At 44.2% G+C, this 27,960-nt stretch overlaps 1 protein-coding gene and 1 long non-coding RNA gene across 2 annotated transcripts in view; both read right to left on the bottom strand.

Annotated features, from left to right (window-relative positions):
- tet3 (tet methylcytosine dioxygenase 3) overlaps positions 1–27,883 on the bottom strand; it is a 45,332-nt gene extending 17,449 nt beyond the window's left edge. The window contains exons 1-3 of the mRNA XM_052066935.1: positions 27,697–27,883; positions 24,230–24,841; positions 55–2,902 (exon numbers count right to left, since the gene is read on the bottom strand). Of these exons, the coding sequence (XP_051922895.1) occupies positions 55–2,902; positions 24,230–24,589 (3,208 nt within the window). The 5' untranslated portion in view covers positions 24,590–24,841; positions 27,697–27,883. The remainder of the gene's footprint in view (positions 1–54; positions 2,903–24,229; positions 24,842–27,696) is intronic.
- On the bottom strand, positions 15,421–19,968 carry LOC127601629 (uncharacterized). Its single transcript, XR_007962597.1, has 4 exons — positions 18,444–19,968; positions 17,778–17,837; positions 17,187–17,362; positions 15,421–17,117 (listed from the first exon to the last, which is right to left on the bottom strand). It is a non-coding gene; the product is annotated as an uncharacterized LOC127601629 (long non-coding RNA).
- Positions 27,884–27,960: the final 77 nt, after the last annotated feature.

Below are 27,960 nucleotides of genomic sequence, written 5' to 3'. Positions count from 1 at the left end.
TAGTTTTTGCACTAGTGTGCAGAAATATGTACCAATACTGACACAGTGACTCACCCACACAGGTGCAGTTGGGGGAATCTGCCTGCAGATCTTTTGAAGGCGTATCCAACAAGCTCCTGGTTGGGGTGTCTAAAAATTTTAGGGGGGACTCTAAGAACCCGTTCAAAGATGGAGAAAAAGGCAAACCATCCTTAGTGGGTGTGTCCTCCTCAGAGAAGCAGGTAGTGGAAAGAACGGCTACATCGCCAGAGGCTTCAAATTTCATCCGTTTAGCTATGGGGGAAGATGGAATGCCGAACCTTTCCTGTATCTGACTTTGCTGTGGATGCTTATCAAGTGGGCAGTCCTGATTTTGAGAGATGGCGGACTGGGGATCCTGCTGCTCCTTCACTGGGGTCACTGTGGATGTTTGATATGAGGTAAGTTCCCTTTGAACGTCAGACTCATCTTTGTTGGCATCCGTCTCCTTTTTGTTCCAATGCGGTGTGTAGCTGGAATCAGGGGTGTGATTGGAAGATGGCTGATTCTGGGTGGTGGGTGATGTGAGATCCTGGGCACTGGCCTGAGACTGATTCATGATCTGTGAAGCTATAACTGTCGCGGACATGGCTTCACTGGAAGGTGTGTCTGCAGCCGAGTCCCCAAATTCTGCTTCAAACTGCAGTATCAGTTCTTCATACTTAGGATCTATGTTTATGAGACCGGATAACTGTGAGGTGTTTGGTATCGATGTGGAGGTCAGAGAGGAGGCAGTGCTCACATCGCTATGGACTAATCTACTCACCTCCTCTGACTTAGCATCGGTTCCATGGGCCGTTTGTGGGGGCACGGAGCCCACGAGGGTGGGATTGTTCATTGACAAAGCAGAATGAGTGAAGGAGGGAGCCATTGAGAGGTTGGAAATTGATACCTGAGATTGGGCTGGAGCAGGGAAACCTGCAGCAATCACCTGAGTGGAGTTACTGTGGGAGGGTAAAAGGGGCAGTGAATCTGGTTGCAGGTTATTCGGGGTGTTGGCTCGGCCCATCATCAGGACTGATGTTTTTTCCACAGTTATCTGACTCTTAGGCAGGAACGTTGGCACAGAGGCTTTTTGCTTGCTCTTCTTAATTATAATCTGTTTGGGTTTAGGAAGGACAGGGCCTGGGAGCATCCCGCCGCTCATAGCTTTCATGACAGGGGAAACTTGGCTGTTTTTTTTCCTCTTGGGTTCCTTGAGCTCCTGTTTTATGCTCAGATGATTGAAAGCATTGGCTTCCATCTGAGGCCACCATTTTTTTAGGTTTTGGAAAGGCGCAGCTGATGCACCAAAGCCAGGGGAATGACTAGAGAAGAGGTTCCTCTTGTAGTGAAGGTGCTGTTGCAAAGCTGCCTGAGTTGAGTGTCTAATGGCTGCTTGACCAGGAGACATGGGAGTACCAGGATAGTGGCGAACCTGCAACTGACCATTATCCAAGTTGTAATGTCCTTTGGAAGCAGGTTGATCACCGACGTCTGTCTGTTGCTTTATCCTTGGCACGCCTTCATTCTCGGTAAGCTGCTGCGTGGATGGGAGCTTAAAAGAGAAATTTCCGAACTTCCCACTGGTGTCACCCAGAAGGTCTTTGAGCTCTGACATTGGGTCTGGCCTCGTGCGAGGTGTACCGGCATCGTGGTCCAGGCGCTCTTCAGAAGCTCCGTGTGTGTCCTGCAGCCACTGCTTGGGACTGCGGCCAAAAGTCTGAGGATTTCCCTGGCCTCGAAAGGGAGAGGTAGAAGCATGGGGGGGCTGGCCCTGTGATTGGGGCCTGTGGTGCTCACAGGACACTGCTGCCTGCTGGTCAGTGTGTGATCCTGGAGGGATGGACTGAGAGCGCGATGATGGACAGGTGACTGCAAAGGATGGAATCAATTTAGTGCAATTTAGAAGTGAAGATGTGAGGTTTTGGGTATGTTGGTGATGATGGAGGTTATTGTTAAGGAGGGCTTGGTCTGAAGCACCAGGACCTTGAGTCCCAGTCCCAGATAACTGTGTAAGGGCTTCTATGGCAATAGCAGTTTGAAGACTGACGTTCCTTTCTTTGGCTATTGAAAGCACCTGGGGAGAGCAGGGAATTGGAGGAAGTTTCGAGCAGGCTACTTGGCCAGAGTTTGTTCGTTGTTGTTGTTGTTGTTGCTGGGGATATGAAGAAGTCGGGTGTTGGTGGTCACCGTTGGCCTGGAGATAGGGCTGATTCTGCAGATGGGAGTGCTGAATATTATTAGGCTGTAAATGTGGCGAATCAGTCCTCTTGCTGGTGTCTTGATTCTCACTGGCTGCCAACTTAATCTTCTTCTTCAGCCACTCAAGGTAGTCTGGACAGTCAGGCCCATCACAGTCGCAGTTCGGAGGCTTGCGGCCATGTTTTGCATGGTTCAGTGCTGCCTGCAGGGTTTTCATGTCTTCCGAAGATGGGTGGCTTGTGTTAGGAGCCCCCGCAGAGTTTTCAACGCGTGCCCCATCAACACCCATTTCCTGGGTGAATTTCTCATACAGCTGCATCATGTCAGGCTGCACTTGGACGCAGGAAGAGGTGGTGGAGGGAGGTAAGGTGCCGGCAAGGGCAGAAAAAGTGACCAGATTGTGAGCATCTTCCATATCCACATGGTGGACCGGTTTACTTTGTTTTGCATAACTGCTGTTATGTTTCAGCAATGCTTGCTGTTGAACTTTGCCAAGTGTTGGCACCCAGCACTGCTTTTGAGGTACATCTGTTGCCCTCTTCTGCTCTGTTTCTATAGATGCCTCATCATCATTAGGATCGCAATTCACCCCATTGGGCAGTTCCAGGCTCAGCACGCCTTCCTGGAGGCGGTCATGTGACCCAATTTCCATCTGGTCTCCACCTCTGGGGCCATCCAATGAAGTGACTTCGTGAACAGTCTGAAAGACAAACGTAAACAAAAAAAAGGAGCAATAAGAGAGTGTGCTTTGTGGCTGCTAAAGAAACAGTAAATACTAAAACTTCATATTATTGCATCACTGAGATACAACATCTTGCCTTTCCCTCTTTTCCCTCCGCCTTTTACCCATAAACAAGCACACACCCAGTGCTGTAAAGGCAGATTAAATAGGTTAACATGTAAGGTATGGAGTGCTGCTTTCGTTGACAAATGACACCACACGTAATCTATCGACAATGCCAGTGTTGTGTATAAAGGGACAATCGATGGCAGAATTGTTAAACCATGCAAAACAGTATGTTAGAAATTAACCCATAGTACAGTACAGCGAGACGTGTACACACACTGAGAAGTGAATACATAAGAGGAATTGTTCTTTTCTATACAGCCTTTCAAGGTTGGAACATATTTCTAATCAATGGGTCAAAATCTACCCAAACTTTCAACCTCAGATGACCTACTGTCTCAGTTTGGTGGGAGAAGTGACAAGTGAACTCTGCTGTTACAGGTATCGCTTTTAGTCATTTCAGAGTTGTCTTTCTGCAAACATTGCACTCATCACAACAAAATGCGTGTTAAGTGCAAAACTGGTATTACTATCAGTGACAGCAAGTGTAACTGCTGTGTCCTTGTCAAAAAAAGAGAATAACAAATGAAACCAACCTTTTCCAACATGATAAATTACACTAACATCAATCAGGACGAAATGCCCAATGTAGACCACGGTTAGGAATTTATGGTTATTTGCTGATTTACTATTAAACTGGGATTTCAGTGCATCGATTTATTACTCCAATTCACCAGCAAACAATAGCTCACGAACTTTACTCATAAAATAGGATTTAAGAGTCAACAGAGGCATGTTCAACAGAGATCATTCAAGAGCAAACACACAAATCATTAACAGAGTCCAAATGGTGGCCGACTTTTCCAGAATGTAGAAAACAATTGCAGACTGATATTGAGCCTTCGCACTTCGGTTGAATACATACTGTATGTTCAACTGAATTTGTGTTAAGATGTTCTGACACAAGAGCTGTATCAAAAATGCTTCCCTCCAACACAGAATCATCCTCAGTATTGACTATCACCGACAAAAGATATTCGATTAGCCGTATAGCTAAACAAGGCATCAGTACCTCACTGGCAGAAATATTTTCATTATAAAGTCATACAGTTTGTATTGGATGTCTTAGGTGGTTCAACAAAATATATACAGTACATTTAATGCAGTAAATATACAGTGAAGTTCGGCACCTGCGGATTCACCCATTTGTATATTTTTGTGAATATTTTAAAAAATATTATTTTCTATATACCTGTATATATATCTATACGGGGAGAGAGAGAGAGAGAGAGAGAGAGAGAGAGAGAGAGAGAGAGAGAGAGAGAGAGAGAGAGAGAGAGAGAGAGAGAGATTAAAAAAAAAAAAGAAAATCAATACATTTATAACCGGGGTCAATTATGCACGGAATTTTAGGGATGCACGGCAATTTTTGGCCAAAATCAAAAACTGAAAATGTGGGACCCGAGGACGAAATCCGAAATACTGAATTAAATTCTAATATCTTAAAAACCAAACTAAAAGAAATCCTTTGGTTTGATCTTTTTTTTTCACTTTTACCAAATTTATCTAAAGTTATGTTAAATATTGCAGGGCCAATTCTCATATTATTGGTCAATGTGTCATGTAGCATATTTTTTAATGCAATGCTAACGGTAAAATACTGATTTTGTCTTTTGCATAAATCAGATGTTTCCAAAGCACTCTGGACGGTCAGGTCGCGTTCATCTAACTTATATGTCATCAACAAGGAACAAACTTCTCAATTATTCGACAAAACAGAGAAGCGCAAAAAGCAATGGTAGTCAGAGCAGCATACAACAGTCAATGATGAAAAGAAGAGGCTTTGGAACTGATTAATACGAGTATATGGTGGAACCGTTCGGTAGAAGCACAAAATCCTTCAAAGTGTTTCAGGATTGAGACCGAGTGTTCATATCAAGTCTCTTAATTGCAACGTTCCTATCTCCTTGACAGACTTGGGATGGACGAATCATGATTGTCTTTGCATTTGCAAAGTTGTGACGAGTAACAGTGATGATGTTTGGTGGTTTCATCTGTGCTGTGCTGTTGAGCATATTTGACAATCAAGATGACTTGACTTGCAATGTAAGCCCACTTGAATCATAAGACATAAAGGGGACATTTGCGGTCACATAAATGGTCCATTCATGATTCGCGTCAGTGACGTGATGTCATGGAAACATTCCCATAATATAACATTTACGAAAAATGATCATTTCATTTCTATTTCGTCCAAACCTCGCTCCAATTCAAGATTTCTTCTTTTGCTTGATATGGAGATATGTCATCGAATTTCCAGCTTCCCCGATCAGTCCATTAGCATGAACCTTTCAAGTGTTTATCTACCGGACAGGCCGTACGTTTGAAATCTTTTGAAATCACCTTCTGTGCTGTGTGTCTGCTGAGGATCCCAGGGGGTGGTGATGGTAGTGCTAAGAGGTGGTTTGGGGTTAGAGAAGAGGGGGGTTGGCGGGGGTGGCGGCGAACAGCCGGCGGGCAGTACGTGAGAGGCCCCATGTCTGCACTATCGGCGGCATCAGACGGGAAAGAGAAAGGGGGTGGGGGCCGTGTGCGGCTGTTATGAGAACTGCAGTGTGTTGAAACAGGCTGCAACATCCCACTCACACACGCACTCACTACCACTCTCCTTTCCTCTTTTTCTCACAGTTTAAACATGCAAAAGCGACGTGGGAAACGCAAATTGAGATGGACCACAAAGGTTGAATTTTGTTCGAGTACCATCTAGACAACTATGACGCAATACACGGTGACAGTTCAGTTTTTATTGAACATGACTGATTGTCAGTCACCACTGGAAATTCAGTGACACTATCAGAGTGCCTCCCACTGCACAGACAATGTGATATTTGATCTAATATTTCCACTATGGCCAAACGTTCTCGCTCACTGACACACACACACACACACACACACACACTCCTTGGCAAACATCCAAAAGTGCATCGAGAGGGGGAAGAAATGCTTCCCGGGATCCCTTTAAATCTAACCAACGCTGCTCGTCAGGTCAATTGACACTGACAATGAAAATGAGAGAGGGAGGAGACAAAGCATAGAAAGATTGATGTTGCTAAGGGGCTTTGGCCGCTGATGGGGAGACAGCTGAAGCTAAATCCTCGATTCACAACACTCGCGGTCCACCTTCTCGTCACCCTCCCCTCGCCCAGAAGGAGCGGGAAACAGAAATCTTGACAATATGAACAGAGCTCAAGCACAACTTACATTTCGCTAGACGTCCAGACAGAGGTACCGGTCGCAGGGCAGAAAGCGGAGGAGCTGGCAGACAGGAGCATGAGCAAGGTTCAAGTGTCAGAAGAGCACACCAGCAATCTGAACGCGCCTTGCGTTGTAATTCCTCCTTATTTCATCCAGCCAGACAGCGAGAGCAGCAAAATCCACATGCGTGCATTCACACACGGTCAGCCACGCATAAATAACACACCTCCCCCTAACACGGCCCGCGCCTTCGTCATTCTCTTTGCTTCCCCTTATGGCTGCCACTTTCCGTTCTCTTCTTTTTCTTTTCTCATTATCTCTGTCTGCTCCTCCCTTCCCCTTTTCAATATCCTCTTTCTTTCTTTCTCTCGGCTGCGCATGCAGTCGGCTTCTCAGTCAACACCCTCCCCCCCTCACCTCTCCTTTCTCTCTCTCCCCCTTCACTCTACTCCCCTTCCTCTCATGCAGCCTTTACATCCATAACCACCGCTCTCTCTCTCTCTCTCTCTCTCTCTCTCTCTCTCTCTCTCTCTCTCCAGTGTGTGCAGAGCGAGTGGCCATTATCTGAGCCACAGCGGGCACGTACGATGGAATGGAGGAGCGCGCAGTGAACAGAAACAGAAAGCGCTATGGGCTATAGTCACTAGGAAACGAGAGCAGCGACTGTCGTCAGCTCCACCCAAAACGCTCTCGTTGGTCACACAGAGGGCTTGAGCGAACCTTTGGGTTTGTCCATTTCAACCCAGCACGAGACTCTGGCAAAAAGCGATGCACTAAATCAGACAAAACCAATCGGTGGGAGCCACAGGAAAAAGCAAAATTGCATTGCTGGAGTAGGGCTCCCGCAATGGTTGTTTTCTTTCCGATGACATCCTCTCTCAGAGCGGACCGCAGCGATGGACGCAGAGCGACCGAGGCTGGTTCCTCCATCTCTGCGCACTCCTGGCACGAAACCTTGAAGTCCATCCCGAAGCCAAGCCGCTCGAGTGGGAGTGAAGTTGTTGTCGGACTTGCTCGCACCTTCCACAAAGAATGAACGGAGAAAGTGGCGAAGAGGGGGTTTTGATACGATCGTTTCGTTCCGCAACATGGGTGTGGAGATAGGGACGAAAGACGGCAACGTGGGATCAGAAGTACATGTCGGAAAAGGGGCGAGGGAAAATCGGATGCCGCTTGGAGCGCAGCGAGGATGAGGAGCAGGATAAGGGCAGGGAGACGGGGGCGTCAGCACAAAAACGGCAATTCCATGACAAAGTTCTTCTGGCTTTGCGATGGACGACGGAACCCCGTGCACGTGTCGCTTTGTTATTCTCGTGACTGTCAGTGATTGCATTCGCAAAGGCACTCGCCTCATCGTCTTGCCCGCCAGGCCAAGATCACACCGCCTGCTGTTGGCTCCTCACCATCGTTCTACCATCGCCGTCGTTATCGCTGTCGAGCGCTGTCGAGCGCTGCCTTTCGCCTGCTTGCCGGCTGATTGGCCTTGCGCAGTCGCTCCTCTTCTCAATAATCGCCGGGGTTCGGCGCACTTCTGCAGCCAGGTGAAGGAGACGAAAAAACATGGCTGCCTTCTCCAAAGCAGAGACCGCTGTCCGCTGCAGCGTAGTATAATTCTCTTAACGTTATTGGCCATTTGGAGACTTTGCCATTCTTTGACGGAAGTGATTTCCTTCCCTATTTTGTTCTCGCTTAGTCTCCCCGCTCTGTCATTTTCTACAAGCTTTCTCAGTCTGCCTCCCTCTCCGTCGACTTCGCCGAGCCTTTTCTCGTTGGAGCTTACTGCAGCTTTCCGCGCTCCTGACCGTTGTACGTTGTCTGCCTCTCTGCTGCCACATGTATTTTGATATATACGCGCAGAACAGATGAGCGTCATCCCCAAAGCGAAACGGCGCAGCCTCAGCCTTCCGAGGGAAGAACAGAAGTGGAGCACAGGTCACATGACCGGAGAGGGCCAATGAGCGAGCGGGAAGGCAGTGAGCATGCAGTGGACAGGAAGCAAATGTTGACGACATATTCTGGTTGCATCATCGGCGTCATCGTGTCACCGTTGCCATCCGCATCTGCCACCGACCAAGACATTTGCCTCCACGAGATGGGCATCACCCACGGCACTCACACGCAAAAACTTCTTCTGGCTCACTCACTTCTTTGAAGGGACGCAGCAGTTCAGATTCAACGCTCGTCTTGGATCACATGCCCGGCACACAAAAGGTCCTCTTTTTAAAGCCAACACTTCATTCTGCCTGAAGGCTAACATTATCTAACGTTGACTAACGGGAGCTAAAACTGTAAATGAAGTAACAAGACATGACGTCGCTCTCATGTCAGCATGTGTGTGTGGTCTGCTGCACAACAGAGTGAAAATTGAATTTCTGACTGAGTATAATAAAATAAAATACAAATTAAAAAGCATGTCAATTAAATATGAAGTTGTGCCATACTTATCAATCGACACAAATCATTAAAAAAAAGAGGATGAACTCTGCCGTCACTGCCCAGTATTAATGTTACTGAAGTATCCCAAAAAAATTCACTTCATAAATGCAGAGACGTGAAACCCTTCGATGGAAGCAACAGCACACATTTACAATGACCTCACCTGAAATCACCTCGTGGGCACAATGCACTTCGAACTCATTCAACATACTTGATAAAAAAAATAATAATAATAAAAACCTGCGGTAGAAACACACACAAAAATTCGAGTTATGTTTACTTGAAAAAGCCTCGTTTTTTTTTTACTCTGAAATTCTGAGTACATTTCACAAGGGGGACTCTTGAGTAAATGTTACTCTATATATATGTATATTCATTCATTCATCTTCATTCATTCATCTTCCGAGCCGCTTGATCCTCAGTAGGGTCGCGGGGGGTGCTGGAGCCTATCCCAGCTGTCTTCGGGCAGTAGGCGGGGGACACCCTGAATCGGTTGCCAGCCAATCGCAGGGCACACAGAGACGAACAACCATTCGCACTCACACTCACACCTAGGGACAATTTAGAGTGTCCAATCAGCCTGCCATGCATATTTTTGGAATGTGGGAGGAAACCGGAGCACCCGGAGAAAACCCACGCAGGCCCGGGGAGAACATGCAAACTCCACACAGGGAGGCCGGAGCTGGAATCGAACCCGGTACCTCTGCACTGTGAAGCCGACGTGCTAACCACTGGACTACCGGGCCGCCATATATGTATATATTATATATTATATATATATATATATATATATATATATATATATATATATATATATATATATATATATATATATATATATATATATATATATATATATATATATAACATCCAGCAAAACGATTAATCCTAAACAATTTAAAATCACAGAAAAAGTGCCCATTGTGGAATGAAGATGATTATGTCATCTTAAAAAAATAAATAAAACAAGAGCAGTCTCATTCCGAGCTGAGAAAAAAAAATCTACATCGTAATTACATAAACAATTACATACATTCATACGTAACTATGGAAACAACCATCACGCCGGATATACATTATATTTAGCCTGACGATAAAAATGACTTACAGTAAAGGTGCTGTAACCCGGCAGCGATTGTGATCGAGCAGGAATGCCAGCATAGTATTTGGTCCCCCCGGCACTTGTACAAGCTGCTCTCCTTTCACTGTTTTTCTCCAATTGTCTTTTCTTTGTCTATGTCATTTTCTTTTTCTCTGCAGCACACATGGAGGAAAGGTAGGTGGCATGATCGACAACGCGAGTCAATTCTGAGCAGTGAGTTGGTTTAACTTATGACTAAGCCTGAGTCATCGGCTCTTCCAAATGACTGTCGGCATAAACCCCCTGAAACACCACAGCTGAGTTGTTTGTGTTCTTGTGTGACACAGCGGTGGGAGGTCTGAGTCTGAAATAGCCTCGCTATTAGTTCCTTAGCTTTTATATACAGTATGCCACTGAGAATTGTAAAGTTTGCTTGCGGCTTTCGCCACTCATGTTTCAATTGTTTGTACCCTTTCCTCGCCGCTAATAAAACCTCACGTGAGCATCACGGTCACGTCATGCACGTCCCAAGCTCCACCTCCGATCATATCGTGTCAGCGGAATCCTTTTTTTCTCCACCGCCGATTCCATTGACCTCCATACGCAATTGCCCCTCCCCCACAAAACAAGCCTCATTGCCCCGAAGTCTAATGGCATCAAGGTCATCTGATCTACCTCCTTCCCCACCCCCCTCACTCTGCTTTTACTTTTATGCCCCGTTTCTTTACATTCTAGCTTCTCTTCCATCGCCTGTTTCTCATTACAGGCACAGACATGCACGACAGCAAATGCTGCTAAATTGGCAACAAAACATTGACACGGCAGACAACATACACAGGGCCAGTTAAGGAAATTTGTGCACATGACTGCACAGACGCATGCTAGTATGCATACAGTATTAGTTTGTTCACTGAGGGTCAGTGGGTGTATCGGAGGGTGGGACCAGAGGCAGCGGGGCTGCACACAGCACATGCCATTGTGCTCAGATGTTTACACTCCTCATTTGCCAGGATGTTATAGTCATTTCAAGCTTTTAATGATTTGCTTGACTATACAACATACTATATCGTCAATGAATTTTGACACTAGTATTGGGTGTACAAATGTATTTGATATCCACACAGGGACAAAAATGATCCATTATTATCCTCCAAGCATAATTATTGCCATTGTGGCTAAATAGGCAGTACACCAACGTTACCTCAAATTGTCCATGGGTCTGAGCATTCACACAAACTTCCAGAGCATTCCTTGGAAAATGGAAAAATGTCGCCATCTCGTAGATATGTCACCAGATGAATTCAAACCACTTATATATCAGAATAGAACAGATTTGTGCCACAAATAAAATCAGGCCTAGTTAGTTACTTTCATTTTAGCATACATGTCATTTTAAGCATAAGTATCGAGACAATCTATGGAAATACCCAAAATTTGCACTCCTAAATAAGGGAAGACATGTAAAAAAACAACAACAACATTTCAGTTTCTGTTTTGCCGCGCAGAACAGCCTCATTTAAAGGGCCCATGTTTGGACTTCCTGAATGGAGCAACCTGCGCGTTGCCTGCAGCATCTTGTCAGCGGTGAGCGTGCCTGTATGTGTGTCAATGTATGTGTCAAACTACAGAATAGCCAAGTGTGCCCATTCGTTCACACTGCCGAAACTGTAAGATAAGTGGGAATGGTGTCGTGTCCTGTTTGTAAATTAAACTGGGGTGGTGTAGAAATGTAATATGTGTGCGTGGTGCATGCCAGCATCACTGTGTGAGCCGATAGGGTGAGAGAAGTTTCACAATTGTTCAGCGTGCAGCTTAGCGGGAACATTGCAGTACGCATGTCAGTCTCACAGTTAAGAGATCCGACTTTGAATTTCTTTTGGATCTCTGTGAAACGTTTGTATGTTCTCCCCATGCTTGCGTGTGTTTTCTCCAGGAACTCTGGCTTCCTCCATCATCCCCAAAAAATGCTTCTGAGGATAATAGGACACTCTAAGTGGATTGCTTGTTTGTCCGTGTGTGCCCATGTAAACTGAGCTGCGATACAGTAGGCTCCAGTTACTTGCGACGCTAATGAGGAGGAGGGATCTAGAAAAATGGATGGATCAATGCGGCCAGATAGCTCATTCTTGGTCTTGCCGGACCATAAAACCTGTCTTGAAGGCCGGAAGACTCATCCTTGTGGGCAGCTGCAAATATTAGCCGAGTCACGAACTTCTTTCTTGGTTGACAGCTTCTTAGTTTATGGTTCAACTTTCTTCACAGTGTAAAGTAAAACCTCTGGCAGCTCTAGACTCATGGCAGGTTTGACCCTTGGGAGTTTCTGAACTTCCTCAACAATCTCCCTCTCGGTGAGAGTGGCAGCTTCCACATTTTGGCAAAACAGTAACACATCCTAACGTTGTTTGACCTGATGAATATACCGTTGAATAGAAGTGGCTTCCCAAAAACCTCTCTAACGGTCTGAGTGTAGTCAATCCAGTGAGTGCTTTGACAGAAAAGCACAAGTCTACATTGTATATATGAGGGCTTGTATCGACCAGTCAACAAGTCAATTGGACAACTTGACATTGCTACTCCATTATGACCCCACCGATTTGGACTATCCTTTCATCCCTCGAAAGGATATTTTTCCAAGAGATGAGAACAAGCCATCATCACCTCCCCAAACACTACATGAATGATGCACGCTTCAGCAAAGGGAGCTTGACAGTGGTGCGTCTATGCCGATACACAGTAAACCTCTGTTTTACCGTGTTTCACAGATTTTCTCTCTTGATACGTTTTTGTGATTTGCGTTGATCTTGCACTTTCTCAATACTTTATGTGTTTACATGCGTTTGCATGGTTTGAAATCATGTTGAAAGGCATTCAAATGTTCCAGTGAAATACTATAAAAACATTGCAATGTGTATTTCAATTTCAGATTTTAAATTTATTGCCCACTTGTGTGTCATACAGAAGACTTTGGGCCCAATTCTTGCTTTGAAAACTCCCTTGGGCAAACATGTGTCTTATAGCATATAATTATTTTACTGTATAATTATTCCATCTGGAAAAAAAAGTATCAAAGGAATCAGCCTTCAATCTATTTTCAATGCTACCCGTAATTCAAGTAAATGATTAAAAACCCAATTTTTTTTAAATTGCACATGACAAATGTATGTGAACGTCCAACCACAGCTGTAAGGGTTAATACAAAAATTACGTAGTTAGGCAGCGTGGTTTGGCAACCTCCATCCCTGCTGAATCCTTGCATCCCCAAAAATGCATATTTGTTGAGCATATAACATTGTATTTTGTATTTTTAATTGGTTTGTCTATTGTATTTTAGATTGGTCAATCGTTTGATGGAAACAAAAAAAAGACCCATGTGGGGACTACCAATCGTACAGATTTGTGGAGAAAAAAATGGAACAAATTTGAATATAGGTTTTGCATCTGACAGCGATGATGTGAAATTCTATGTACTAATATTCTCTTAATTTATGCATGATGTAAATCTTTTATCATTATTTTCATACTTTTTTTCCTAGCTTTGGTCTTCTGGTTAGTTGTTGATGTCCAAATTTGAAAGATGCTGCTCTGTAGTTCCTCATTCCTCATTTAAGCAGAGTATATAAAGAGCTGAACTGTACATCACATCTACACATACAAACATGCAACATTATCTAGTGGCTTTTTTGGGAGGGGTCAGGGGGGTGAATAAGTAGAGCAATTTCATTAATACAGTGTTATTATATATTATTTTTCAGAGCGTTTCTCTGAATTTTGGGGGCTTTTTTTGTTTGATTTGTGGATTGTTTGTGGATAAACGCACTTCGAGTTGGTTGTCCAGACTGAGCCAAACCTCCCGAAATTCAGCACGTGCAAGTCAGCATGAGAAGCCCAGCTGGGGGAGGCCCCCTACCCCTCCCTGAAATCCACACAAAGAAAAAGGAGGAGGGGTTTGGGAGGTAGGCGGGGAAAAAAAATGAAAAAGGCGGCGGTGGGTGGAGGCTCGAAGGGAGCATAAGAAGCATGGAGGGCTCTATTTTATTGAAAGCACGTCCCTTTGTGCGTGTTCTTATAATATTAAGAATTTAATCAAATACACAATATCTGTCCGAAAGACAAGAACACCTGTCATGAAAGGCTACTGACAGCAATGAAAGGACCTGGACAACTTCAAAACAAAAAAAAATTGTTAAGGGTGCAAAATGGTAAAATGATACTGTGTAATCCTGCCAATATGTACAAAGTCAGGAGAATTTTGTGGACATTTAGTGAGTGGGATAGTTTTACTCAAGCAATTTTCTTTTACAGTACGGAAATGTACAGTATATTCTCTGCTTCATGAGACTACAGACTACACTACGGTCTTAAATTAGTTACAGCTCAGACTCAAAAGGGAACAACAGAAACAAAGCTCTTCACTTCATTACAGCATAGTGGCAGCTTGCCATTCTTGTCTCTCGCAAGGCTTGAGTTAAGATTAGCTCTCCATACAGTATGTCTCGTCAGGTTTTAAAGGGCCAGAACTCTGCCATGGTAACTCCATGTATGTGCACAGCAGGAAGTGCAAGAAATGCAGACTTACCGTTAGAGGCCATTCAAGTTTTTCAACTGAACTGATGTAGATTAACCACATACTGACTTCCTTTTAGGAAAGGACGAACAAAATATATTTGTAAGCAGTTTAAAATGTCCTGTATTTGAACGCCATATCTTCAAACCGCTTCTGTTGCCTCACCAACTGGTTATTGCGGACGTTTTAATAGGTTTGTGTGTGTGTGTGTGTGTGTGTGTGTCAGTGTGTGAAATGGAAACTCGAACAGCTGTGAAGCTGCACCCGGTGGGAGCGGCTGCACTGCCGGCAGTCACGTGAGAGTTAAAGAGTTTGAGCAACATCTGAGAACTCCACCCACTTTTCTTTCCATACATTTTTTATTAACTGCGGCATCATGCAGCTGACAAATTCCCTTCCCTTCCATCAAACACAGACAGCACCAATAATGCCAACATGACATCACTAAACCGCCAACGAACTGAGCTAATGTAACTGATGATATCAATGTCTTTTAGAAGCTTGAAAAATGTATTCAACATACAGTAATATGTTAACAACAAATATTTGGGGGTAAAAATGTGCTTTCCGTCAAACTTATCGAACTGATGTTTTCATCGACAGTGTTTTGAGAATCCAAATTCTTGAAACAAGGTCACAATTATAGAATGACAGGAGATAAACTTGTTTTGTTGTGTGTTATGGGGCCAGGAGGGGAAGTGAGGAAATGATTGCTACATAACATACATTATTTGGATGAATGTCTTGGCACTGAGGGTATCTTAGTTCATGAAAACAAACAAAATAAATAAAACTCCATCCATCCATTCATCCATTTTCTGATCCGCTCATCCTCACAAGGGTGTGCTGGAGCCTATCCTATGACAATATAAAACTCATAAAAACTAACATATTCGATAAACTAATTAAAACTAGCTGGCTTTTACAAATGAAAAAAAGATCAACTCAAATGAAAAATCCAAAGCTATTATAACCCTGCTTTGGACTCCTGTGATTTCGAAATCAATTGGGCATCCCTGAACACGCTGCCTGAGTGCTTCTTGTGTTCATCTTGGAAAAAAATTTTTAAAAATCACATTTTGCACAAATCATGTGTCCAACTTCATGGGAACAGAGATTTATTAATATTTAAAAAAGAGGTTACTTATGACTTTACAAAGCAATTGTCGACAACTTAGAACAGTCTTACTCACCATTTTCCAAGTTCAAGATCTGCCCACAATTGATTGCTATTTTTTTCTGTCCAATCTCATATCACATGGTAATCATTAGCTTTCACTATTTTGAACAAGAGCGTGGCAAAGCAGAACGGCAAAACGTGAGCCCAGCATATGACAGGCATGCACTATGTAATGATTTGAAACAATTTATTATGCCTTATGAAAATGTAATCTTCATAATAGTCATAATAAGGGTACTTTTATTGGTTGGTGGCCTTTGGTATCCCAGCATGACTGCAAAATGTGTTGTTGGGTTGATGTGAAAGAACTTGAAATGCCCTCACCTTAACCCATCAAACACCTCGGGGACGAATTTCCCCATCAATTGTGAGCGAGACCCTCATTCAACAGGAATAAGTCTCCCAAATATTGGTATGACAAATGAAGGAAATTCCCAGACATACTGTATGCGCTCTTGATTTGTGTTGAAAGTCTTCCCAGAAGAGTCAAGACCACTCCGACTACATGTGTCTTACAATTCCTGTAGCAGTAATGAGCCAAGAGTCCCAAAACTTTTGTCCCAACACTTTTCATAAAAAGTGTGTTGAACGCATGATTCAATGCTACACTCTAGTTGTCAAACCTTCCACTTCCAGAGTTTGCGCAATACACCAAACCACTTCCTGTTCTACTACAAACCCACACACAACACACACACGTGGGTGATGGTTCGTGGGTTACGTACGTGACCACCATTGGCTGCTGTACCTCAACTAGCATGAAAGCGGCGATGTTGTCATCCACTCAACGTTGCCCTAGAAACTAGGGCAGGGTTAATATTTGGCATAGCCGGCTGGGGATTCCATGCAATTGCTAACTAGATGATTACACATTCTATCTGACGTCTGAACACAGACACCATTTTAAAATTCTTTTGCCACTGAAAGGAAATGCTGAGCGTGAGAAAGCAAGCCAAGCTCGTCTTGTAACCCGCTCTTGTACTCGTAATCTTTTAGTTGAACCTACTTCCTTAACGGCATCAAAGAAAGAAAGAAATTTCAGACGAAGGCGATTCTGACCAGTTTTTCTTTTTTAAATTGTGGTATTCGGACTAGTGTTTACCTTTTGGTAATCAGATAGGAAACCTGACAGAGAAACGAGATCTTCACGAGATAAACTCAATTGAAGTGTTGATAAGCACGGCAACTGTTGCTAGAAACAAGCTCAGCTTAGGAAAAACACTGAAAGGAGGACATCAATTTGCTCAAGCAAGAAAACATTTGACCACATTCTTCTGCAGACGTTCACTGCTTCATACAGACGTGCGATTTATTTGTTTTTTTTTTTTAATATTACCTACTTAGTGAACTCATTCACTCCCAAAGACGTTTTTAAACGTCTTTTCAGACTTGTTCCAGAATTGGCTAGTACTGAATGAGTTAACTTATTGTCCACACGATGGCAGTCTCTTTTTCCAAGAAAGCGTTTCTCCGACTGCTCGTTTGCCACGGCATGTCCGTCACAATCATCTGTTGAACTCTCGCCGCCGTAGGCGCCTCCCCGCAGAAACACCAGTTGGCGGCGCCGAGCGGGAACGGCGCAGTCGGAACGGCGGATCTCGGCCGTAACGCGCTGCGATTTGGGAAGCTTTACAGAGCCGGCAGTGCGCATGCGTGACCCACTAACTTTTACTCCCTTTACCTCATTTGACTCGGAAGGACGCCGCGCCCCCTCCTGGATTCCCAAGCCCGAATCGAGGCTTCCTCCTTCTCTTCCCTCCTTCTCTCCTCGGCCTCCTGCATCTACACATGCCCGGCGCCGGCACCAATCAGCGGGCAGCGTGGGACGCTTTAAACTGAGGACGCCGCTCCACATCACTGAGAATCACAGCGGCTTGGAGATGGAACTCAACTTGTAATATGAGCCACTTGGAAGTTAGCTCGGGAAAGTCAGTGACCAACAGGTGTATTGTCCACCCGGATCGTCTTGGGGCCGGCATTGCGAGATCCTCTTTTCGCTGGGTGCTTTTAACAGATCAGCGACAACGACGTGCTATCCACACTCGAATAGTAATCGTGTACTCTTTTAAAGTTTGTATTTGCAATTCATTAGGCTACGCACATACACCGCAAGGTCAGACCATCGACGTAAAAGAGCTAAACGATCATGTTGCCGCCGGGCGCACAAATGAGCACATTTACACGTCCGTGGTGCTTTGACGACCGAACGAAGCAACAGCTGACCTGTCAGCGACACACAAGCTCGACAGCAAAACTCGGCGTCCTCTCTTACCTCGGCATCCGCTTCAGGGTTTCCCGATAAGCCCGGACTGTTGTCTTCCGAATATTGCACCTTTCAAGCCATTTAACACACCGGGGTGGGGGGGGGGGGTGTAAGGATCGAGAGAGAGGGAAGGGGAGGGGAGGGGAGGGGAGGGAGAATAACAATCAATAGAATAATGCGACAGGGGCCATTTCCAAAGCACCTGCCATGAGCACGGTGGTTTTTTCTGATGAAAACATCTGAATCTGTCAACCGAAATTTCTGTCATCTTCCGCGAACATCAAGCAGCACACGAAATGGAATATCGCTGATCTGGGCTCTAACGGCAAGCTTTCCTCTGCTTGAACAGAAAACGGCGTGTTGATGAAATTTTAAATCGACAATTCTGGAAGATGTGAAGCGAGTGCAGGCTTCCCAGTTCTCAACTCTTCACAAGGTACAAGTGTCACCAAATATAGGATGAAACAAATCGGCCGTCTTCGCAGTGGGTGCTGGTTGCAGTTAAAACAAAAGATCGTCTCATGTGGCAAAGGCGAGTCCCCTTTCCCTACATAGCAACAAAATGTGTTTTGTCTCAAGATTCTCCTCAGTGCCGCCACCACCCCCCCCACCAGACCCCCCTTTTCTTTTCCACCACCCACCTAGCAATCCTGAAATAGTGTGATGAATATTTACCCTCCAAGTCTCACAGCTGCCTTGCTTTGTATTCCTTCATCCGTTTGCAGAATCCCCATCAGACAAGGAGCCCCAGCTCCCCCTCGTCTTCACCTCTATCTCTCGAGACCTTTCGTCTCTTTCTTTCTACTACACACTCCTCTTTCAGTCTCTTTCCCTCCTTCTCTCTCTGTCTCACTCTCTCTCTCTCGGTTCCACCAGCTCATTCAGGAAGCCATTTTGTGTTTTTAATCTGGTTTTGCCGGAGCCCTCGTACAAATGCTCTCTCTCTCTCTTTCTCTCTTCCCCTCGCTCTCTCACTTTACCCCCCACCCTTGCTCTAAATCCCTTGTGCTAGTATGCCAATAGGTCTACTCTGCACACGCACACAAACAGGCACGCTCTGTGGTTTTTCTCCTTTTCTGCACACAGGTTTCCAACGTCATCTCAACGGCCCCTTCCCCCTCTTTCTTGCTTCAAACATGCACATTACTGAACAAATACACATGCATGCACCCAACACACACACACACATGATGTCACATTAGACGTAGTGCACAAAAGCAGCCTGTCCACCAATCAGAAGCCAGTCTAGGCTCTGCTGCTAGGGTGAATTTGAAGGAGCGCAAGGGAGTGCAGCTAGAGGGAGGAATGGATGCTAGTTAAACAAAAAAAATCAAAGAAAAAAAGAAAAAAGATGAGGTTAAAATAAAATCGGGAAAGGGTCATTGGGTGAGCGTTATTCAACACCGTAAAAGAGAGGCTGGCGGAAAGACATGGAGTAAAGGTGGACGGGATGTGTTTGAGCGTGAACGTGCGTTTGGGTGGGGAGAAATGGGGGAGGGGGGGCAGTGCGGTGCGGTGTGTGTGTGTGTTGGGTTTATCTCTACGTCTCTTGTCAATTATCTCTTCAAGCTTGCCTTCTCTAAACAATACCTCTGGTATGTGGTATCAAGCACCATCTGTGTCAGGGCTGCCTGCAATAACTGGACTGGACTGCACAGTGCGCGCGCACGCACACGCGCATGCACACGGACAAACACATGAATGCAAACAACAACACAAAGTGCCCAAAAGCACGTAACTCAGCAAAGACCTCCATGCTGACTCAAAGCAAGCGAGGATGAGCAAAGAAAAGTCGGCAGTTGTACACCGGTCCAATTACATAACCTGCAACCTCATTGGCTGATACTTCCCAAACCAGGCTCAAGTAAAGTCGCAAATTCCTCATAGACCTTCGCACGATGAGACAATGCTTTGCCAAAGTCTGTAACCGGGTAAACTGGATGCCTTTTCTCTCAAAATTGTGCCTTGACTACTTTCTTGAAACGGGAATGCAGGTTAAAATCGCCACAGAACCGTTCCGTAATGTCGAGCGGCATTTACATGCAATCGCTTCAGCGGATGTCGCCGTAAGATGAAGTCAGTGTCCAAGCGGCGGCGACACATCGGAAGGAAGTGCAACAGAGCGATTGAGAGGTAAGAGCGAGGAGACGAGCGAAAAAGAGAGCGGGATGTGAACAGCGGCGAGGCGAGGTGAGGCAGCTCCACAATGACACAGCATTTGCAGTGGCTGTCTGACGCGCTCGAAAGCTACGGGAAATCCCCTCTGCCGACGTCACAGGGGTCACGTGCGGGAATGGGTGCAATTCTGCGTGTGTTTACGTGGGTACGGGGGCGTGCCGGCGGGAAGCGGAGCCGGTCGGGGAGAGCGGTGCAAGAGCGCCGCTAGGGCAGAAAATACGCTTGCAGGTTGACCTTCGTTCTAACTTCCAATTGAAACAAGAAATACTGGACTCAACTATTTGTAACTCTTAAGATGTGCAATTCGTATTAAAGCAAACCAAATGTGAGAAATGTGGAAACGTTTCCATGAGGAGGAAGGATTTTTCATTTATCCAACACAAAGTCACACCACTACTCACAAAAAGTTGGGGATATTGGACTTTCGAGTGAAATTTCGGGATGAACCAAAATTGCACCAGCACCCTTAGAGGTGAACTTCATCTGACCGTCTCTTCACTTTTAAGTGCACAAGTGCAAATGTTCAGTTTGTCAATACTTTTGTGTTCTCAAAAAAGGAGCTGAACGGCAAAATTGACAACGGGTGATTGGACCAAAAACCTTCAAAGGACGTGCACTTCGATGTCTTTCTGTGACTCCTCCAGTCTCCAGTCTGTACACGTGATGCAGCCTACTGATGACACTCTAAGTGGCCACTACCCTTTCGAGACCGCAGGGGGGGGGGATGGGGGGGGGGGTTTACATGATGTCAAAATATGAATGGCATGTTGTAGAGGACAGTTTAAATTCCACTTCGAATTGAACCAGGGCAAACTCCTGCTTTTCAGCTCCTTGTTAGAGAACAGCAACTACCAGTACAATAATTGGACACGTGCATTCAAAATGAAGTTTACCTAAGCGGTGATGGTTCACTGTAGGTTCATCCTGAAATTTCACCCGAAAGCAGAATACTGTACTCCCAATTTGCACTTTAAGCTGCAAATTGCTGACGAAAGTACATGACTACTATTGTATTGCCTAAGCTGCTCTTATGAATGAGATATCATTTGCATGATTTAAGTCGAGATTTACAGTATTTTACTTTATTTTTCGGGGCAACTGACATGGTTTGAAACATCAAGGTCATTTGAAGTAGTCCACTTGGAGGACTCCGTGGAATTTTGGCCTGTCAAAACTTATTTTTGGATGTTTTGAGCTCAAATGTGTCAGCTAATTGAAGGTGTTCTCCAAGTAGCAAACATATTTTAAGGATGGATTGTAGCTGCGGAATCAGTACAACAATGCCAAAGTTGAGGGAAAATTCTGCTTTTACGGGTCTTCCATAATTGTGCTGACATTATGTTCAGGTTTCAGCATTGAGACCTGTTGCACATCATTGAATTTTAATGCACAAGTGACGTGACTTGCGGCACCGACGTTTCATTTCACACAGCAAACTCAACCAATTATTGTATATTATAAAATGCCATTTTTTAATTCCACTTGGTTCAATATATACGTCTGGTCTTTGAGAGCAGCTCTTTTTTTGTTGTTGCTGTGGGCCTCATCTTAATCTAAATGTAAAATTAAGCACGCCCCGATTTGGAACCAAATTGTAAAGAAAGGGAGACGCACGAAGAAGAAGTTCAGAAACAATTATGTTTTGATTGGCCGCCTTTACAAAAAAATGGAGGCGTAGGTTGTTCATTTCTGTAACTATAATTTGTTGAACTGCGTCGTATATCTTGGCCTAATCTGGCTGTAAGGTGTTCAATAAACATGAGGTGAAAAATATGCACCCCGTATCCTTCAGTATTACCACATGCAGCCTTTAATGGGGGGAAAAAAGGATGCTGCTGCTTGAAACAAAGCTCCCTGGTTCAATTATTCAAATGATTTCATTGGTTTGCACCCATGAGAGTGAATGACGACATGCTGGGGGAGAGTGGTAGCCTGCGCCGCAGTTTAGCACGTTCAATGCAAATGATGTTTGGAGAGGAAAGCTGCAGCAGATGCACGATGTGGTTGCTAGGCGATGAGTGCTTGCTTACTGCATCCATATGGAGGTCAGAAGGAAGAGAGGGCGGGACTGTGGGGGACTGGTATTGATAGATCAATATCATTCGCGCAACAACAACAAGAGAAACGCACCCATTGCATGGCTGAACGTTGCGAGAACGTTATGAATGTTATGTTTAAAAAAAAACTTGTCAAAAGGTGATGATATCTTCTGCATGTGTAATGCGTACAATCTTGATTGAGCTTTCATTCACTTATTGACAGTGAGTACACACAGCAGGAATCAGCGGCTGATGTAATATCAAGAGTGAGAAATGTCTAACTGGAATGGGCTAAAGTTCTTTTCGAGGTCAGGGGTTCAGAAATGTGCAGGCAGTAAACTTCTATTACCCAACGACAAGAGAACCTCAGGAAAGACAATGGTCACAATGTGGAGCACTCCTTTCGATATGCCTTTTTACTTCTCGTGCTCCAGGGCCGAGCGACTGGGGACAAATGCTCACATTTTGAGAACCACTCTGTCCTCTCACATTTAATATTCGGAAGGTGAAAGTATGACGAGCAAATTTCGGTGAACAAACAACCATTTTGCAGGAAACCCTTGAGGGGGGTTGCGTGAAACACCCAGGCAGCAAAACAAGACAGGGCAGGTCTGAGCAGCGCTGATGAGAACCCTTATTTCCTGTTTGTGGCACAACAAACCACGCGCCCTGTCTTTGAAACGTGAAGTGATCCTCAACCATGACAAGTTCGCCCTGCCTCGATGACCTCTATTAACAGTCTCTGATCATTATCCATTTTACATCATAAAATATTGCATGCACACAAGTATATTCATTCAACTGGGTCGTGAAACACTGTAGAGTTGCAACGATTAATCGACAACTAATCGATGATCAAATTAATTATGTTGATGACTATTTCAGCAAATAGTGATCTTGCTTTTTTTTCCTTCTTTTTTTTCAATCAGAGAAGTAAACTTTTCCAGATGAACTTGCCACATCAAGTTGGGTTGAATATTGATCTCAATTCTTCATGCGTGTATTTTAGACACACAACCTCTCAACCTTTAATTTCTATTTATTGCAGTGTACATAATAAAACATTCTCAATGTTTCATCACAGCTTATGATGATCTTGCAATGTAAACTGATTAAAAATATGACTCATTTGTTTGGCTGTCAGCATCCGTTTTTATATCATGAGTTGAGTGGCCTGGTCAAGTTTTTCCTGTTCTCCCTAACTGCTGACTGTTGGTTGCATCTTCCTCCCTCTTGACTTGGAAACCCATCCCCCGCCTTTTCAAACCCCGATGCACATACAAACACATTTAGCCACGCGCGCGCACTGCACACTTGTAAATGTGCACTCTTTCTTCACCCACCCACACACACACACACACACACACACATACAAACACAAAATAGCCTAAGGTTAACCCCCACCCTCAGTTGAAGGCTAGGAGGTCAAAGGACAAAGCAGAGGCAAATACAGGAATTCTCCTGTGCGGTTGCCTGCACAGCTCCTCAACTATGCACACACAGATACACACACACACACACACGCACACACTATTCACAGGACCCTGGTAATTGGAGCTGTGAAGAAAATGGACTCAGAATAGGTGGCTAGAACTATTACAGCATAACATACATTGTGAAAACATTGAGTCAACCCAGGTTTTTAATCACATATCGAAGTTTAAATTGGTAGAAACACTTTTTAGCTGTAGTTTTTTAAGTGACGTGGATTTGCATTGAATGGAAAAGTTAAACCCACAGTTGAGTGAGTTAGACCGACAGAAAGGAGCTGCCAAATATAATATGTACTGGAAAAGGAAGTGTGGGTAGTGAGCCACCGATTTTCAAAGGATGACATAGTAAGACATTTGTAATTAAGAGTAGCGGGCCTATGTTCAGTTGTGATGTTGATCATAATCGCAGGTCAATTCAAACGCAAAGTGCCCAGCCATTGAGACCTCCACGCGGGGGGCCATATTGACTTCCATAGTCCCGCCATGTGACTGTAATGTCACTTCACAGACACATTCTGTTTATATAAGAAGCCACGATGCGAACGAAATTAAAAGATCGAATATAGCAAACAATCCGAAATGAGCATCATGCTGTGCAGGGTGAACGTAGCCTGAGAATCCGGAAGAGATCACTCAACACTCCATTCTCCCATCTTTTGACACTCATAAATCATGTCATAACATCAAATGCACCAAACATCCAATCTGTTCTGCTATTTGAAAAAAAAAAGTGTTTTAGATGCCCACTCACCTCCCAGGTGTCTCGTCTTTTTTTCAGCTCTTCACATTTGCGCAGCTTGCAGATCTGCTTACCCGTCTTGCGGTTCAGGCAGTTAACACAGGTACCGCAGTTCTCTTTGCGAAGGCACGGAGCGCAGGTGCCACATTTCTTCCTCCTCTTCTTTTGGGGATCGAAAGTGGCATCCAATCGGGTGTCAGTGGGAGACAGGGAGAAGAGGCCCGCTTGGTGATGCTCACTCTCGATGTACATGCTCAGCGGGGACGTATTGGCTAATGATTTTCTATGAGCAGGATGGTTAGGAACTTCGCTGCTGAAAAAAGCGTTGACATCCTGAGAAGGTGGACTGGATTCTGCCCTCGGCTTTGGCATTATTTCTGACACCGTGTCAGGATTTTGTAGGATTTTAACACTGCTTCGCTTTGGAAAAAAATTGATCAAAAACAGCCAATTTCAAAATGCTCCACGTGGTTTCATTTTAAAATATGTGTGTTTGTCATATAAAGTTTACAGGTCATCCAGATGAACCTGTGGAATGTTTTCTTGCTACCCGGAGGAATGGTTGGTGGTCCACCAGAGTTTGGGCAGAAAAACTTGTGGATGGATGCTTATGCCTGGACCAGCCTAGACAAAAGATATAAGGGAAACAACACTGAAGAAAAGTTTTTTAAAAATTGCTGTAGAATAGTATTTTACACTTCTTTTTTTTTTTTGCACACCGTGCTACAAACGGACATTTCACAAACACTCAGCGACACTTTGATAAATCTGGATAACTAGATGAAAATAATCAGTTTCTACCAACGTGGAACTCAGTGGAAGACAAGCTAGTTCGGGCATATCTGAAACTATCTCCTTCAGTACAGCACACGCGAGTTACAACTTTAAATGACAATAAAGACAACTTACGTTGAAGTGTTTATTCAGACATTCTGCTTTCTTAGCACAATTGTCACTATTTGGCTCATAGTCTGATAGGTTCCACCTATATTCTTTGGGAAGCTGCTATGTTTAACCACGAACCCCTCATGGACAATATCCAAATTCCCCCACTTGAAAGAATGGAGGCGGGGATGATGTGCCGATGCTGCACACTGTCCTCTTTGTCTCATGGTCACACGTTCCAGTATTTAGAGTAGAAGGTAAAAACCTCAAATTTGTATTGATGACCTTGTATGACGCAGGATAATGCACAAGCGGTCAAGCTCGGATCACCTTCAACTCGATATGCAGCCTTCAAATCCGCACCGACTGCATATATACAATTGCAACATTTGATTTTTGGAGGCTCACGGGTGAGCTGGAGCCTATCCCAGCTGACAAGTGAGAAGCGGAGTACAATTTGGACTGGTTGCCATCCAAATCATAGGGCCCATTTGTATCAATATGAACCAAAATCTTTGATTTGATGATTCTCGTGTGCAATATGACTCAAGGACAGTTCAAAGTTGTTCAAGGAGGCTCAAGCTCATACTATCAAGACGTATATAATGAAGTGTCTGGTAAAGGTTCATTCAACTATTTGGGGCCTACTTTTCACATACTGACCCAGATAGCGTTGTAATTTGCATATAAAATTAACATGTAAAATTTAAACCTAAAACTATCCCCCACATCCATCCATCCATCAATTTTCCAATCCGCTTTATCCACATAAGGGTGCTGGAGCCTATCCCAACCGTCTTCGGGCAGTAGGCGGGGGACACCCTGAACTGGTTGCCAGACAATCGCGGGGCACACACAAACGGACAACCATCAACACTCGCACTCACACCGAGGGACAATTTAGAGTGTTCAATCAGCCTGCCATGCATGTTTTTGGAATGTGGGAGGAAACCGGAGTACCCGGAGAAAACCAGCCAGCCTGGGGAGAACATGCAATCCCCAACTGAATAGCACTTTTCCCTCACAGCTTCAAGGTTTGGGGATCAAATCTTGGCTCAGGTCTTGCCTGGCTAAACTGGCCCTAAGTGGGATCCATTGATGTATTTATCTTGTTTGCTCTTTAAAACGCTACATGCATGCAACGTAACTAATATTTAACGTTAAGTTACAAAGAGGGCTGCTTGTTGTTTTGACTTAAGCAGTTGGTGATTGGGTGGTTGATGCCATGCTACATTTAAGTGGACGGGAAGCCAACCAGCAACCCATTCTAATGACCACCCATGGAAAAATATCATATTTTATTTTACATATTTTATTTTTACAGTATATTGGCAAGTGTTAATTTGGAGTTGCGCACCTTCAGTGTAGTACCACAATGTGCTGTAAAATGTAAGTTAATGCTTTGTCAGTCGGTGTTGCTGCTCCATATGTGTGTTACAGACGCAGTTGATGACAGGTACATAATTACAGTGACGTATGCTATATTGCTAGCTGGTGAAAGTGTTTTGGGGTTTGTTTGGTTTTTTTTTTTTGCATTATATGATAGCGTTAAGGTAGCAGATTTTAGTGAGACAGAACAAATGGTTTTGTTTCATGTGTCGGTTTTGTACCAGGCCTGAGGTGAGAGTGTGCAAAAGAAGCTTGAAGCAAGACTACTTTGGGTCTTATTTGGAGAAGTGTGCGAGCGAGTGAAAACAGAACCGAAGGTATGCTTTAAAAATAGTGATTTAATGAGTTTGCATATGTTTAAAGCTTTTCGTTGGATCCAAAATGATTCCCCAGTGTTAAACGGGGGGTTTCTGCAGACATAGCCAGCTGAGAAGGTAGTTTGTGGCAGAAAAGTAACAATGCTGTAATATGGCATCATTAGAGAATGAGCTCGTAAGCTTTCTTTTTGACTTAACAAAACCCTTTTTTACAACAAAAAAAAAGTGAGATGGGAGCTATGTAACAACATGAAGAAAATAGGGACTTAGTGAAGACAGCACAAGATGGAGGATGAAATATCATCCATTCTGGTAACATTTGTTATATTAAACCAACAAGTACAAAAAGACCTTAAAACTCAATTTAAGGCGCTGCACCACCAGTCAGCCATTTAGGTGTCCAAACATTAATTTGGAACAAGGTCGTGTTCACGTGGCAGAATTTACCCCCGGGTGACACGTGCCCTATCAAAGCAATCAGATATCAATAACAGTGTCCTTCGAGTTACATTAAGATAGTCCCTGTTATCTCCTCGCATTAGCATTCGCAATACACACCCATTAGTGTTACGTGTGGGCTAATTGCGCTTTGTGACAAAATGGGCACTTTCAGCGGGTGTGAATTCGCACACATTGAGATACTAAAACGCGCACGTGTCCAAGGTAAATGGGCCAAATCAATTAAGGGTATTCTTCGACATGGCATCGTATTACTCGTCATAACGTAAATTTAAAAACAGAGGATTAAACATTACTTTACAACCTTCAACATTTCTGTGGATGGGAAATGACAAAAAACGTAAATACCATATAACGTGTCACTCACGTGAATGTAGCCCGAGGATAAAAACATGCTCAATTTTACTACATAAACGAAATAATAATTACCTGGCGTGAAGAACAGCGTAATTGTGTTTGTAGAAATTTCACTTGCAGCTTTCCGGAATGAGGAAAAAATACAAGAACTCGAGCAAAAAAGTAAGTCAAGGAGAAGTTAAAGTAGGTTTCTGGGTCAAAACGTGCGTGTAAAAGCTCGTCAAAAACTTGGAAATAGTCGACACCGAGGTGACAAACGAGGGTAAAAAAATAAGTCGCTAAGTGAACCACTGGGAGGGCGTGGGGAGGGGGGGGGCGTCCAGGGAGAGAAAGGGG

The sequence above is a fragment of the Hippocampus zosterae genome, chromosome 6 (genome assembly GCF_025434085.1).
Source record: "Hippocampus zosterae strain Florida chromosome 6, ASM2543408v3, whole genome shotgun sequence".
In the NCBI taxonomy this organism is placed as follows: Eukaryota; Metazoa; Chordata; class Actinopteri; order Syngnathiformes; family Syngnathidae; genus Hippocampus; species Hippocampus zosterae.
Note: the sequence above shows the minus strand (reverse complement) of the source record. Positions and strands in the feature narration are given on the sequence as shown.